This window comes from Cucurbita pepo, chromosome 3, assembly GCF_057944985.1.
Source record: "Cucurbita pepo subsp. pepo isolate OVF chromosome 3, ASM5794498v1, whole genome shotgun sequence".
Taxonomy (NCBI): Eukaryota; Viridiplantae; Streptophyta; class Magnoliopsida; order Cucurbitales; family Cucurbitaceae; genus Cucurbita; species Cucurbita pepo.
Window position 1 is genome coordinate 16,389,446 of NC_141800.1, and position 15,273 is coordinate 16,404,718.

The following is a 15,273-nucleotide window of genomic DNA, read 5'->3' on the forward strand; positions in this document are numbered from 1 at the left end:
TTACCTGTTGTGCAGCAGTCTGCAGGTTGAGAGAGAAAGAGAGTGCTGGAGGTTTAAGGACTCAAGAGGGGAATTTGTTATGAACTGATGATAGTTGCACACGAGAAAAGAGGATCAGTTCATAATGTTCCACCTTTGTTTTGTCTATGGGCGCTCTTTTTCGTATCATTGTTGATATCAGTATCGATTTTTTTCTTCTTGAAACTTCGTGGTGATATCTTAGAAGGAATAAGTTCAAACTATGACGATTCTCCGTTCAAGGATACAATACCACAACAATAGAGAACACAAGCTCGACAATGAACTACACTAAGAGCTACAATCTACTCGCTAATTTGAGAGAGAACTGGGAACCTAGATCCTATTAATCTTCTCCAATGTGAATGTGGTCGAGTTCGATCTCTTAATCTCACAATTGGTTGAACATTTATTTTCGGACACTAATTTATTTATTTATTTTCGCTCACCTCCCTAATAGAAAACTCTAATAAGTTAATTAATATTAATATGGGAACTCAATTTTAATTTAAAAAAAATGGGAATTGATTTACACCCTAAGTTTTGAGGGTTGTATCACTTGAAATAACAAATTAATAACTGTATGAATTACAACTATAAAATTAAGATTTATATATATATTTTAAAATTAATTTTTATACGTGTAAAAAAAATTAATTGTAATATAATAGACCATTTAATAATAATTAAAAAAAGGAGTGGAAAGAAAAAAAAAAAAAAAAAAAAAAAAAAAAAAATTGGACCGACGCGCGGGATTGGACTTTAACATCTCCCCGCGTGGGAAAAATGGCGCTGGGGTTGAGGGCGCTGCGATTCGACGAACGGCGACTCAGCACTGCGTGAGAACCAAGCTACTTCTACTTCCACCCCAAATCCTACCTTCCCTCGCCGCCCGTTTCCACTTCCACCAGAAAACCCCTTCTTACCTCTCTCTCTCTCTCTCCCCTTCTCTTTTACACTTTCAAGAATTTTCTCCGGCAGCCCAGAGTCGGCGCTGTAAGGCTTTCAAATGGCGGATTCTGTTGTCCAATCTAGTCGATCGAGGGACCTCGATAAGCTCCTTCTTAGGCCCGGTAACCTCATCGGCGCCAATTTCGAGCCCGGTTCCCAAGTGGGTACTTCTTCTCTCCGACATTTTATCAAATACCTTGTGCTCAATACATGGTCTGCAATCGTCTTACGACTAAGTTGATTTGTATTACAGTTGAGGGATGACCTTCAACAGTATGTGAAAGTGCTGGTCATAGGAGCTGGAGGGTTGGGCTGCGAGCTCCTGAAGGACTTGGCTTTGTCGGGTTTCCGGAATCTGGAAGTAATTGACATGGATCGCATTGAAGTTACTAATCTCAATCGTCAGTTTCTCTTCAGGTTCCAACTAATTTCTTGGTTCTTTATGAATCTTTGGAGTTCTATTCGTAGTGTTCTTTTAAATTTTGAACAACCGGGGCCTGTGGGGTGGCTATAGAATAGAACCTTTACAGTTTGTAGGGTGAATACTGTGCTGTAATGAATTGAAAATTGACCTCTATTTTCAAGTTACATCCATTATTGACTGATGATATCTATATTTATGTTTGTTAAGTGTAAAGGTTTCACCTGTTCTAGGAATTCGATGGGTCGAATGTTCTTAACCAAAGCATGGTGCTTAAATAGATTTTCCTCAGAGAAAGTTCTTTTCAGGACATTTTCTTGATACGATATGATTTGATCTTGGGCTCATTGAGGAAATCACTTTCTCATATGTGCATTTGCATATGGCTTTACAATAGTCATTTGATTAACTATGGCTGTCAGGAGAATGACTCTATGTAACATTGTAGGCTTGATGATGTTGGTAAGCCAAAAGCTGAGGTAGCTGCAAAACGTGTTATGGAGAGAGTTAGTGGTGTCAATATTGTGTGGCATTTTTGTCGGATTGAGGACAAAGAAATTGAATTTTACAACGATTTTCACATAATTGCACTTGGTCTAGATTCCATTGAAGCTCGAAGTTACATCAATTCTGTCGCTTGTAGCTTCCTCGGTATGCTATTCTCGTACTTGCTACATTTTACTAATGTCTCTTCACCATCTTGTGTTTGGTAAATTTTAATGTTATGTCGATGATGAATGCAAACTTCATGTCCTTCATTTTCTCTTTGTAACATCTAGAGTACGATTCTGATGATAATCCGTTAGAAGAAACAATTAAACCAATGGTAGATGGTGGAACTGAAGGCTTCAAGGGGCATGCAAGGGTAATTTTACCAGGGGTCACGCCATGCTTCGAGTGTACCATCTGGCTTTTTCCACCTCAAGTAAAGTTCCCTTTATGTACTCTAGCAGAAACTCCTAGAACTGCTGCTCATTGTATCGAGTATGCGCACCTAATTAAATGGGACGAGGTAATGCATTAGTTACCATGCTTTTCATTGATGATTGTGAATGTATCCCTTCGAATTACCCAATACCTTTTCTTTTAGGTTCATAGCGGCAAAGCTTTTGATCCGGATGATTCAGAACATATGAAATGGGTTTACAGTGAGGTACATAAATTCCTGTAAGATCTGAGAATTCTTTTCAATTCGTGATTTTAAACGTCTAATTTATCTTCCCACATCTATAGGCTGTTAAGAGAGCCGAGCTTTTTGGCATACCGGGAGTTACATATTCACTAACTCAGGTACATATTAGTCTGGGAATGTTCACATTAGTGAACTGATACGTCGATTATATTTTATCAGAACTCGTGATTGTTCTTTTAGTAAGAACATATTATCTGCTTGCATTTTTTTTTTAAGCTACTCACTCTTTGTTTTGTTACGAATGCACCTACTGATTTACATTTTCTAAGCAATTTTTAGGGTGTTGTGAAGAATATCATCCCTGCTATTGCTTCCACCAATGCAATTATATCAGCTGCATGTACACTGGAAACGTTGAAGATCGTATCGGGATGCAGCAAAACGCTATCCAACTACTTAACGTGTGTACTGTTTTCTTCAAACATCTAACAATTCCTTTTCATATTTTTTGTAACATGGGTTTAATAATAATTTGTGGTGCAACTTAATAATGTTTTTTCTTTATTCATACTCGTAACTATATAGGTAGATAACATGTCAAGCTGCATTGGGACATTTTGATTTATTCTGTGCAGCATTCTTCGAGTACTAAAGTCATAATCCAGCAGTGTGGTTTATGTTATGATTGCTATCTGCACCTTTTCATTTGTTTTTGGTTCTTGTTATGATCTGAAAGTTATTTGGTTCTCATCCATCCTTCTTGAATTGATAAGTCATTCAATGCCTTGTCCATATACTAAACAATTTTGGGTTCTTTCCATTATTTACATTTGACTTCTTTTAGATTCGAATTCTAGCCTTTTATAGCCATCAATCTGTTCTTTCTATCTTTTGGAAGTTGAAATTAGGATTTCGAGTGAATTACACGATTTTCAATGCATTACTTGCTTTATCATATATCCTGGCTGAATTTCTAATACGCAGTAACATTTTTCCATTATTCCTTATATTTGTGGTCTTACTTTACGAGTGCATTGAATTTAATGCCAAGTGATCCTTTTCCAGATATAATGGTGCAGAAGGTCTCCACACTAAAGTGACAGAGTTTGTAAAAGACAAGGACTGTCTTGTTTGTGGTCCAGGTGTTCTTATTGAGCTGGATTCTTCGATCTCTTTACAAAAGGTCGGTTATTTAGCTTATGCAAACATTTCGTTAATTTCAGATGTTGAGAAATCTTGTAAATCCTTCATGACGTTACTCCCACTTTTTGCATGAAACAGTTCATTGAACTTCTAGAAGATCATCCCAAGCTCTTGTTATCGAAGGCAAGTGTCACGCATCGAGGGAAGAATCTATACATGCAGGCACCTCCTGTACTTGAAGAGATGACCAGATCAAATTTGAGTGTTCCACTTTTTGACTTGATGGGTAAAGTTTTGAAAGATGTAGTCCATGTCACTGGTGTAGCTTCTAAGAATGATAAGAAAACTTCCTGTCTCCGAAAATTACGTGTGGCGTTTAAGGGGGTTGACGGTGTTACGGATATGGACACTGCAGGTGGGGCTTAATACTACATTACATTTTTATCTCCAAATTTGAGTCATATGGCTCTCTCTTCCCCCTCTAATGAATGGAAAAAGGTTGATGTGGGGTCGGATCCATTCCCATTTGTACAATTTTTTTTCTTCCTGAAAAGAACATTAGAGCTGTGAATCTGTTGCCAGAGACTACTGATGTATTGCACAATGATTTACTTCTTTCATCCTTCTACTTCAAGCTACTATGTGACTATTAACTGCTAACAGTGATTAAGACTTGACATAGTGGATATTTTTTTGAAGATTTCCTTGTCATTTGTAATTAGTATCAGCTTTAGCTTGGAAAAAAGGGTAGCATGGTTGTTGCTGCTGCTTGTCTTTGAATAATGATACCAATCCTCATGCTTTATGTAAATGTTTACAATGAATTCTTTCACCAGCTGCTGATCCCATATCTGATTGATTTGCTTGCTGAAGACAGGTAATGTTCTTGAAACCAAGAGCTTTACTAATGCTGAATGTTTTTAATGATATAGTAGAAAGAAGGAACCCTTTGACAGGTAATGGTCTAGCAATTACCCCGAGATGAGGCCTCCAATCACAAAGAAAGTTGGGAAGCAAACATGGAGGGGCCCTCTACCAGCTAGCAAAACGAGTGAATATGTAGAATCCTACTACCATGATTAATACTTTAGAGCTTTGCTCATTGGGGTTCACTCTAAAGCGGATGAACATAGTGATATGGATATCAATGAGCCTCTGCACTATGTCATGTTCATTCGATTATCTCGAAAGCTGACTGTAGAGGAGATCTGATTCCCCTTCTCTTAAGCTTGACCATAAAAGGATTTAAGTTTATGTTTGTTTGTATAGTGACTTTGTTTGCAGGCTTGCGTAGGCTTTACCAAAATCTAAATACAGATCACAGTCGTTGTTTTATTGATCATGAGCCAAACATCCCTTAATTGTTTTTTTATGTTCCCTGACACCACAAATGCAAGTGGCCCCTCGAAAGAGATATCCATCCACCGACTCCTAGAACTAATGGTCTCAAACAACACACAGATGCACGGATGAGTACCTATGACAGTTAGGCTGCAATCTAGTTCAAGTTGAGAGCCAGATAGATCTTCTCCCACAATATAGATCATTTATTGCCTTTTTGAATACATGAGATCAGATCTAAGTCGTATTATGAAACAGACTAATGGGATTTGCTTTGATGAACAGGAAATCCATTAAGAGATGCTCTGCTACAGAAACCCAAGTGCGCAGAAGATTTAAGGCAATCTCCTTGGCTTGGAGATGGCGATTGGTTGCCGGCAACTGGATAACACCATGTTAATGATTCTTGTGGGGTATTTGAACTTTAGACAGATTGGCCAGCTGTGGGCAATGACCCACCATCTCACATGCTCAGCCAATGTGGTTTAAACTCACCCATCACTCCCTTTTTCCCTCTCCTAGATTCTATATATCCTCACCTGAAAAAGAGAGAGAGATGAAAAGGAAAAAAGTAATTATCTCTTTAGTTCTTTTGCTAACAGAGACACCCACCCAGCAAGCTAACTCTCTGTTATTGCAGTTCCGAGTTTAGACAAACATGGAGGTAGCTTTGGAATTTGAAGATGATTTGTTCTTTGCTGATTTGAGCAGACAGCTTTCTCTTCTTCTCATGGATGACAACGAAGACCCTCTCCCTCATCCACATGTTTCTCTTCAGGTACACTTCCTTTTCCCAACATTTATATAGCTTAGCGATGGAGATGGGATTTAGTATTTTCAAATTTTCAATCACTTGGGTATTTCTCTCTGTTGGATTATATTTCTCTGTTTTGGCTGTGTAATCCAACAAGATCGATCAATTTGCAGGCTCTGTCTCATGGAGGGCACCACCCCACACGGCCACTGGCAGGGCATGAACATGCCACCATAGCCTACAGCAGCGTAAGCAAGGGCACCGGCGTGTTCATCCCAAGGTCCCTGCAGCCTGCAAGAAAACAGAGGCGTGGAAGAAACAATAACATGAAGCCAAACCGACAGTTTCAAATCAATATTGATGTGAACTCACAAGCATCTTCCAACAACCATTTGATGCGTCCTAAAAAGGGTTAAGGATTCGAAGAATTTGAGGAAAAGGGTATCAGAATTCAGATTAAAGAAATAATTCTGTCACCAAGTATTAAGTTAATGGTGATGGCTGTACATGGAAGAAGAAGAAGAAGAAGCCATAGTATTAGACTGTTAATCACTGGGTTTTAAATTGGTTTATGTGGTTCATTGGAAGGTTAATTAACCTAAGGTTTGTAAGCCTCCTCCCCTCCCTTAGTGAAAAATTTATGGTTGTTCTAATAATAATAATATGCCACTTTCATTCTCTCTCTGTTTTGTTTTGTTTTGGGTTTGGAGAGAGAGAGAGAGAGAGAGAGAGAGAGAGGTGCCTTGAAACATGCTCTGTTTTGTTGATCTGAATCACAAACAGAATCATCAGACTCTGCAAAAGCTGAGATAAGTTGAATTCATGTTTTGAAGAATATGGCCTTAACTGGCATCCCTGCAATGGCACATGAGGAGGCTTTCATGCTTCAATAGCTGTCTGGATCTTTGTTGCAGAGAAAGCTAAAGTTCTCTAAAACATATTCACACTGAAACAGAGGAGAGAGAGAAAGAGATTTCTGAAGCTTTTTGGATTCTGTAATTATTTTTTGAATCTGAAGTACACCAAAATGATGTGTGTATCATGAGGGAAGGATTAGTGAAAATGGCTTTCAAATTATACTCCCTAACTAGAAAAAAAAAACTCTTATTTAAGTCGGGCCGAGACATTTTTCTAATCCAAATTTTTTTAAGTTGGGTTAGTTCGAATTGTTCCGATGATTTATTTAAGTTTTATTTGTAATAAATATTTTGAAACGTGACTTAAAAACTATTTTAAAAAAGGGTTGGAGAATAAAAAATATTTTTCCAAAATTGCACTAAGCGTAGGGAAGAACTACAATTAAACCCTTATTAGTGGGTAGGTCTTTGAAATCTTGCTTTATAGGGCTAAAGATTGAATTTCTATAATATTTAATTTGAAAAGTGGAGGAAACCCATAAAAAGTATATGTCTTCTAATTTTGGTGAAAATGAAAGTCAAGAATAATATATTACAATTTATAATGCATTGAATATATAACCAAATTTCAAATACTCTTTAAAATATCAGTCATATCATCACCTTTAATCAATCAATTTTCCTAGATGTTGACATAACCCCACCACTATTATTTTATGTTACTATAATTTTTTTTTTTTTTTGTTTATTTTCTTTATAAATTAATTATCGACCCAATTATTTTTCATTAATATTTTTCTTGTTTTTTTTTTTCTTTTTCTTTTCGGAATTTGAAATGTTAATCTAGGTGGGATGGAAAAGATGAGAGAATCAATTTTAATGAAAATATTTGGATTTTTTTTAATCTTTTCATTAAAATATTTTTTTTCTTAAGTCGGATAGTCTCGTAAAAAGATAATCTTTCCTTTAATTGTTTGTCTTTTAAAGATATGATCTCCCAGTAGCTGGAGAGTCTCCTATGTATCCAATACAATAAAATCAAGTGACGATTTTGTCTCCACCACAAGAAAATTATCTCTACAAGATAACGGCCTTGTTTTTGTTTTTGTTTTGTTTTTTTTTTTTTTTTTTGTTTTTTCTTTGTTTTAAATACATAATTTAGTGGTTGATTCCATGCCATTGGAGTGAAAGGGGATTAACACCGTCCTACTTTTAAGGGATAAGAGCATGTCTTGTGGTACCACTGGGGACAAGAATTCTCCAGTCCCCAAGCATATCCTTCACGCTCAAGGGTTTCTTTTTCATATCACTTCTTAAGGTTATTATACTAATATTGTGGATAATAAACACTTCAAATAGAAAGACCATAATTAGTCTATTTCTTTGGTGAAGTTGAAGATTCCTCGATGTCGTTTTCGAAGTGGAGGGATTTAAATTTTAGATAAGATTCTTTGTATGGACTTATCCTAGTTAAGATAAGCACTAAAAATCCCCCCTTTTTTTTATGGTACCATTCATCTCCTCTGGCAGATTAGGCAATATCTATATATAATCTCCTTCCTTCGTCATAGCTTATTTCGACTTATTAAAGATTGAAGTTTTTTAAAAGGGTCGGTCTCAATTTTGTGATTTTGATTTAGCTAAATCTCAAAGATGCATGGTCTAAGGAAATGACTTGAAAGGTCTAATCAATTATGAACAAATTTTGGAATAAAAGAAGAAAATATACGATTTGGGTAATTCAATTGAACACGTTTTTTATTTAAAGATTCGTTCATTTAAATAAGAACGCATTTTTAAGAGAAGTGTTTTTCAACCGAAATATTCATAAGTTGGCGATGTTCATACCAACCAAAAAGTAAAAAGTACTTTAACATAAGAGTTCAACTAGTGGGTTGGGAGGATTCCAACATGCCATAACTTTGAGTGATTTTTAAATAGAAAGAGGGGAATAACTTGGGTATCATTTTGTAAAGCAATCTCTAATTTTTTTTAGGAAATTTTTGGAACTAAATTTAAGATTTATTAAAATTCAACATTTGAAATTACATAACTAAAATTAAACAAGATGTCGGTACTGAAATACTATTATAACAAAAAAGTTATGCATGAAAATGATAACATCCTAAATCAACCATAGAACTTGGAAATAAATTCAAATTAGTTGAAAATTTAATGGAAATGAATAAGATAGGTTTTATAATTCTTGAATTCAAGTTTGCTTTCCTTCACTTTCTTGGGCTGTGATTCTTAGAAGGGAAGTATGTAGCTACATGGCATACTGAAGGCATAAAAAACTTCCCAAGTGAGCCACCCAGCAATCCTAATGGCACTAATAAGGAGGTTGTGCTAAATGATGGGCAGCAAACTTATGGATCTTGGTGCTTGTGAATGTCATTGACAAGCGACCCTGGAAGAATTTTGGAACCTCATCATGCTAGCCATTATTCTACCTACTTTGATGTCCTACTTTGTCTTACCAGAATGCCATCGACTATCTTCATCAAGGCAAAAAGATGGGTAGGCTTTAGGAAATCATTTTCGTGGTTACCAAACTTATAACATGAGAAGAGAGGAAGCACTCTTTTTTCTATGATCAGCTGGTTGCTTAGACCAATGTTTTCTAAACCTCAAGGGGCACTAAAGCACAATAGCCCTCCACGAGGCACAAGCAAAAAGTGCAGGCTTTTTTACGAGACAAAGAAAAGAATAGAAAAATGTATATAGATTTTTAATATATGAACATAAATAGAGATTTTATTCGAGATCATAAGAATATTCATGCATTCCCTCATTAAAAAATAAAAATAAAAATACAAACTCACACCAGGCTTTAGAACAGAATGATCATAATCTTAGAGACAGAGCAAAGAGGGGTCATTTACCTCGATATGTTATATGCCCTCAGCTTGGAATGGTCGTTGTGCTGAAGAAGAATCACATCCATAGATATATTTTGTTGTTACATCTCCTCTGCATTCTTATTAAACATTAACGAAAGAAATAATACAAATCAATAAAGGATCGACATGTTCATCAACGAGGGATAAACATGTTTATTATATAACCAAACCATCTTCAATTACTGCATTTTTTGAGATGATGGTAATGCCAGAACGTATGTAGAAGCCTTCTGAAGATCTATCCGCCTCTTGTACGCCCTGCAATATGTTTCCAGTAATACATAATTCATTCATTTCGAGGTCAATTGAAATCTCATTGGTTTTACGAATGCAACAAATCCCTTTTTTACTCTATGGTAACGGTACCTCTGAATTGGCAATGACCACGTTCTTTCCAATTCTAGCGTTCTTGTCAATAATGCAGTCCCTGCACATAATATTTATATCAACAATGAGGAATGAGAAAAGCAGGCTCAAAAATATGTTTGGTTGTGGCGTTCATACTTTATTTTTGAATTTTCTCCTATTCCTATTGGTACTCTTCCTTCAGCTAACAAAGATGCAACTTCAGCTTCAGTTTCATAGTAATCTGCTCCAAGCATCACAGTGTCCTGCATTTTGCATTTCATCACAAATCACTCCGTTAAGAAAAAACTTATGTTTTGCAAAGGACTGAATTCAACTCCTTAGTTTGATTATCACTTGCAAAAGTTCCATGAGATGCATACTTTCAAGTGCACGTTAGAGTTAATTCTGGACCGAATGCCGATGACACTGTGCTCTATAAAGCAACTGCTTAAGAAGCTTCCATGTGAGATGATAGAATCTACGATCTGCAAAGGACCCAAATATTATCTCAACATAAAGAGCAAAGAAAAATTGTCACACCAGAAAAATGCTCAGCCGTTGTTAATAACTGGTTTCTTTTCTCCAATGCCAAATGCAGTGTTATTTTAGGGCCAAATACAGCATATTTCGTTAAAAAAGAATGGAGGTTTTTATTAGAGTTTATGATTTTATAATAGAGATTTAGACGACCGCAGAATACTACTGACCTTGCTCTGGTCAATCTTTGAGGGTGGCAAGTTTCTTCTTGAAGTAAACATCGGTTTTGCAGCATCATAGAAGCTAAACCTTGGTGGCTGAAAGGTATATGCAAACAAGCAAGAATAACAATAAAAAACGGTCAAACTACAATTCGAATAACTTGAGAAAAGTCCTAAAGGATGTGAGAGAGAGAGAGAGAGAATAGCAAATTTTAAATGGAAAGTGTTTAGTTGCCTAACTTGCTCTGTCAGGGCAAGGTTCGCTTCAAAGAAGGATCTAATTGTCCCAATGTCTTCCCAGTAATCATTGAAGAGATAAGCCTTTATAAAGTATTCTTTGGCTGAGGCAGGGATTATCTCAGATCCAAAGTCATTAGCAGTTGGAAAGCGCCATCTGACTTGAACAAATTCAAGCAAAGTCTATACTTCGTGTTGAACAAAATCCTTTGAGTTTGTATAAAATTACTAGATTCATAAATAGCATTAGATGCACAATACCTTAAAAGATTTAGAAGTATCTCCTTCTTAAAGACGTACACTCCCATGGAAGCAATATATGGCTTCTTCTGAGCCTCTTCTTTTGACAGTCCCAAAATGGTTGTATCTACCGCCTTCAATATGAATGGAAATGATAAAGTTTAGGTTCATCAGAACAATCATTTTAAGTTCCTCCACCCATTTGAAATTTCTAGTGAAGGAAATTTTGAATGTTACCATGGCCTTCAGGTCCTCTCCTTTAGGCTTTTCACTGAATGAAAGTATCCTTCCTTTGTCGTCTATCTTCATTAGACCAAAGTCTGAGGCTCGGCTATAATACAAGGTAATGAGATTTTTAAAAATTTGCAGGAGTATAATTAGACACTCTTCTGCTTTCGATTAAAAAAACATAAATTTGAAGAAAAGATGCACTTTCCTTTCGTTGCACATTTCTGTAATTTTTTGAACCTTAAGACTTAGATACTCGAGTGTTTGCGAACAGAAAAAGGTTTGAACTGATTGCATGATCAAGATCTGTGGGGCCTTCAGGATCAATGATTTTTTAGCTAACCGTCCGAAAGAGAAACATCAAGTTGTCACTCACCTATCATCCATTGGAAGACAAGAAAGAGTGATATCTGCACCACTTTGCCTATGATTCTGCCAATGTAAAGAAGATACATTAAAACTGAATGTAACGACAGATGAAAAATGGTTTCTTAAGTGCATTTACATCCTTACCTGAACAAAATCCATGTAGTCCATTCTGTACAAGTGATCTCCAGACAGAATCAACACATCTTCAATATTCTTGCTTCTGGCGTCCTGCAGCAGGCAAGGCTTATTACTATCTCAGTCCTTAGGTGAAGGCCTGTTTTCTATGTCAGATATGACCCCAAGGAAAGTTAATACGTATTTAACCCAATTTTTCCTTTCATCACTTACTGTATATGGAACAACCAAATGTCACAATCATTTCTTTATATGCTTCTCCATATCAATATCTTACATCATTATGTTATTAGATAAGGTTTCTTGTGTACCTCAAAGAGCCAGTGGAATTGTCGTACGGCATCTGCTGTCCCTTGAAACCAATTTTTACCTGCCACCCCTGGCGTTTGGGTGGCTGCAAGAACCTGATATGTAGCTGAAACCTTAAGTCATATTTTGCTTTGGGAATATAATTGTGGATATATGATCCGCTTAATTCTTGAGGGACATGTTTTAAGTGAAGGAAACGTACCTCAACAAAGCCATCTCCAAAGGTGACTCCACCACTGTAATTGTAAGCTCGAGCAAGATGCCTATTCAATGACGCTGAATTGAACTGAGTGAGGATATAAACTTTGTTGATTCCACTGTTGATACAGTTGCTCATTGGCACGTCAATCAGCCTATACGCTCCTGCAATTGGAACCTGTAACGGAAAATCATAAGAAAGCACAGAGCAGCCAATATAACAAAATCACATATGGATATATGAAAATAAAATGTCACTGATTCCAATCATCTAAACTAAATGAACCTGAAGAGGGAAAAATAACTGGACCTCAATTGATTTCACAGTGGCTTGCAATTACAATACTTCAATGATAAATAGCAGTAAGAAAAATTGAGTTTAGCAGGGAAAACTTACAGCAGGTTTGGCACGCCGCTTGGTGAGGGGGAATAGACGAGTTCCAGCTCCTCCTCCCAGAATGATTGCAACCACAGTCCGAGGGTCCCTTTTTTCCGTATCTATTTCTCTCAACTAAACAAAGTCACAAGCAGCAACACATTAACTGTTGTCCCAGATCATTTTGAGAGTGAATTATACACAATATTTCCCTACTAGTAAGAGATAGAAAGCAGGGTGAGTTTCTGATATCACTCCTCCCAATTAATCAATACTTTTGAAGGGGTCTCACTTAGGAATGGGGGAAACAAAAGATTGTGACGGTCTAAAAATTATTCAGTCCGTTGATTCACTTCCCAATGGTATATTTTGAGTTTGTTCAAATATATATAAATATATACACAGGTCAGGTTAAGTCCAAATTGCAGCACGTTGTTAGATTCAACTGGAATCAGAAGGCGTAGAGTCCTGAACAAAGAATCGAATGATCTAAGGTCATAGTAGATGGTAACCACATAAATCGCACTGGTTACTAATTCTAAAGGTAGAAGGCTAGACATTAGCATCCTAATTAGCAGTCTTCTCTAAAGTTCAAACCATATCTTGGAGACTTACGCCCTAGGAAAATTTATCGAAATACAGAGACAGACCATCACCAACACGGAGCCATTGCATTTCAAAATGTGGACAAACAAACTAAATCAATGCGAAGCAACGAAGGTGTAGTTTCAAATCTCCGCAAAATTACCGAAACAACAAAGTTCACACCGCAATAAAAACAAAACAAATCTGGACAAGTTCAAACTCTAATGTTCCATATCGTATAAAGAAGATTAAAATACTTCTCAGCAGAGTTCTCAACATTACCGCAGCGTCGCCAATGGCTACATTAGTGGTAAGAGACATACAAACACGTCGCCCAACACTCTTAGCAGCAGCGCCTACTCGTTTCGACTCCTTGACCTTGAGCTTCATTCCCATGAACTCGCCATTGGCAAACTCCACAGACCTCAACTTCCTCCCGACCACCACCGCAGCCGCACGTGCATCCCGCACATGCGCGGCGGCCGATAAGGCAATCCGACAGTCGGCAGAGACCGCCATTTTTCGATATCTCTCGGAAATGGAGGACCGATTCGAAACTGCTAGAAGCTTAGACGTTGCAGAAGAAAGTTACGCATCGAGCGAGGAGTGCTCACATGGACTGCATGAGACCTGGAAGAACAGGACCATGTTATCCTTTATGAATTTCAACCACTAATTCGGATTGGCGGTAGATGGAAACTCCATCACACCCGCTCGTTTCATATCGAATTACGACCAATATCAAAAATTTATTTACTCATTTTTTAAATCCCCAAAATAACTCGTACCAATGGAGTTAGTATTCTTCATTTATAAACTCATGAACGTTCCCTAAATTAGCCGATGTGGGACTTTGTTCATCCAACATCAATATCTACCGAATAAATATAAAAATATTATTACCTAATCAAAAAATACAGAGAAATAGAATTGGGATAGAATGTTCAATATTCATTCCTATTCACACCATTTAAATATATTCTATAACTAATACATTCTCCAAATATTAATTTATTATGAATATGTCGTTCGCACTAAATTTTGACATTTTAAAAAGAAAAAAAGATTTAACATAATGTTTTATAAATATTTATTGAATTAAATAATTATTACGAAATATTCATAGTAGCAATTTTATTAAATTATTATTATTGACATTTATACAGGTGATCACTGATATCGTACGAGTTTCTTTTGCTACCAAACATGTTAAACTTTAGACTGTCATTTTGTAATAATAATACCGGCGCAAGTAAATTTTTTACTTTTAACTTACAAAACTAAAATAAACTACGGTAATTTCACTAGTGGGTACTTTAATTAAACTGGTTCCCATTCAAAGCACTTACATCATGGTCCGAAACTTTTGACTTGCATTTTATATAATAATTTAAAATTATATATTATCGCTTCAATCATGCTCTTAAATATTAAATTATACTTATGTTTAGACCCGTGTATAAGGAAAGGTCGAATTTCACACTTTTTTCTCGAGTAACTCGTAATTAGGTCGTGTAATTTACCCCGTCTAATTTTTTTTTTAAATAATTATAATATTATAATAGTAAAGGTTAAAAAAAGAAAATAATTATTTAAAAAAATAAATAAATAAAAGTTGAAGAAAAAGTAGGTAAAAGCTTACGTTGGCGGATTCTCCACCAGCTTCCAAAGCGATTCCCGGAAAAGCATGTCAACCAATTGTTTACTTTTATATTTATATAATTATAGTAAAATATTTTAATAATTAAGAATATAAATAAATAAATAAAGAAAATAAGCCTATGGAAACTCCAAGGGACAAACCTGTCTTTCTCCCCAACCTCTTTTTATCCCTTCCCTTCCTAAAGGAACATGGAATCTACTTCCCTTGTCTTCTGTTTCCCACTTTCTCCCTCCCTTTTCAACTCCTTCTTTAATTCGACCGACTTTAACCGCCCAAGTCTACCGCTAACAGATATTCTAGTCCGTTACGTATCACCATCAACCTCACAATTTCAAAACGTGTTTATCAGTCTACACTGTTATAAACA

At 36.2% G+C, this 15,273-nt stretch overlaps 3 protein-coding genes across 3 annotated transcripts; 2 read left to right on the forward strand and 1 right to left on the reverse strand.

Moving 5' to 3' along the window:
- Positions 1–769: 769 nt before the first annotated feature.
- ECR1 (E1 C-terminal related 1) lies at positions 770–4,363 on the forward strand. Its single transcript, XM_023672595.2, has 9 exons — positions 770–1,129; positions 1,223–1,386; positions 1,839–2,041; positions 2,170–2,402; positions 2,481–2,543; positions 2,624–2,680; positions 2,862–2,983; positions 3,588–3,705; positions 3,804–4,363. Exons 1-9 carry the CDS (start codon positions 1,028–1,030, stop codon positions 4,089–4,091), a joined length of 1,350 nt encoding a protein of 449 aa, XP_023528363.1. The 5' UTR covers positions 770–1,027; the 3' UTR covers positions 4,092–4,363.
- Positions 4,364–5,132: 769 nt separating this feature from the next.
- On the forward strand, positions 5,133–6,438 carry LOC111791310 (uncharacterized). The gene is made up of 2 exons (XM_023672600.2): positions 5,133–5,784; positions 5,934–6,438. The coding sequence occupies exons 1-2, from the start codon at positions 5,665–5,667 to the stop codon at positions 6,174–6,176; spliced, it is 363 nt and encodes a 120-aa protein (XP_023528368.1). The 5' UTR covers positions 5,133–5,664; the 3' UTR covers positions 6,177–6,438.
- A 2,918-nt stretch (positions 6,439–9,356) lies between these two features.
- On the reverse strand, positions 9,357–13,871 carry APL1 (ADP glucose pyrophosphorylase large subunit 1). Its single transcript, XM_023672601.2, has 14 exons — positions 13,526–13,871; positions 12,680–12,793; positions 12,287–12,460; positions 12,087–12,179; positions 11,785–11,868; positions 11,648–11,703; positions 11,281–11,374; positions 11,065–11,177; positions 10,807–10,960; positions 10,576–10,662; positions 10,249–10,353; positions 10,025–10,131; positions 9,887–9,947; positions 9,357–9,778 (listed from the first exon to the last, which is right to left on the reverse strand). The coding sequence occupies exons 1-14, from the start codon at positions 13,760–13,762 to the stop codon at positions 9,677–9,679; spliced, it is 1,581 nt and encodes a 526-aa protein (XP_023528369.1). The 5' UTR covers positions 13,763–13,871; the 3' UTR covers positions 9,357–9,676.
- Positions 13,872–15,273: the final 1,402 nt, after the last annotated feature.

Excerpts from the sequence above, each read along its gene's own strand:
- ECR1 (XM_023672595.2), top strand. The coding sequence starts at position 1,028 with ATGGCGGATTCTGTTGTCCAATCTAGTCGATCGAGGGACCTCGATAAG. Across the intron at positions 1,130-1,222 it reads ATTTCGAGCCCGGTTCCCAA|TTGAGGGATGACCTTCAACA; the intron begins GTGGGTACTTCT and ends TTTGTATTACAG. Across the intron at positions 2,984-3,587 it reads ACGCTATCCAACTACTTAAC|ATATAATGGTGCAGAAGGTC; the intron begins GTGTGTACTGTT and ends ATCCTTTTCCAG.
- LOC111791310 (XM_023672600.2), top strand. The coding sequence starts at position 5,665 with ATGGAGGTAGCTTTGGAATTTGAAGATGATTTGTTCTTTGCTGATTTG. Across the intron at positions 5,785-5,933 it reads ATCCACATGTTTCTCTTCAG|GCTCTGTCTCATGGAGGGCA; the intron begins GTACACTTCCTT and ends ATCAATTTGCAG.
- APL1 (XM_023672601.2), bottom strand. The coding sequence starts at position 13,762 with ATGGCGGTCTCTGCCGACTGTCGGATTGCCTTATCGGCCGCCGCGCAT. Across the intron at positions 12,794-13,525 it reads TAGCCATTGGCGACGCTGCG|TTGAGAGAAATAGATACGGA; the intron begins GTAATGTTGAGA and ends GACTTTGTTTAG. Across the intron at positions 10,132-10,248 it reads ACTCTAACGTGCACTTGAAA|GACACTGTGATGCTTGGAGC; the intron begins GTATGCATCTCA and ends TGCAAAATGCAG.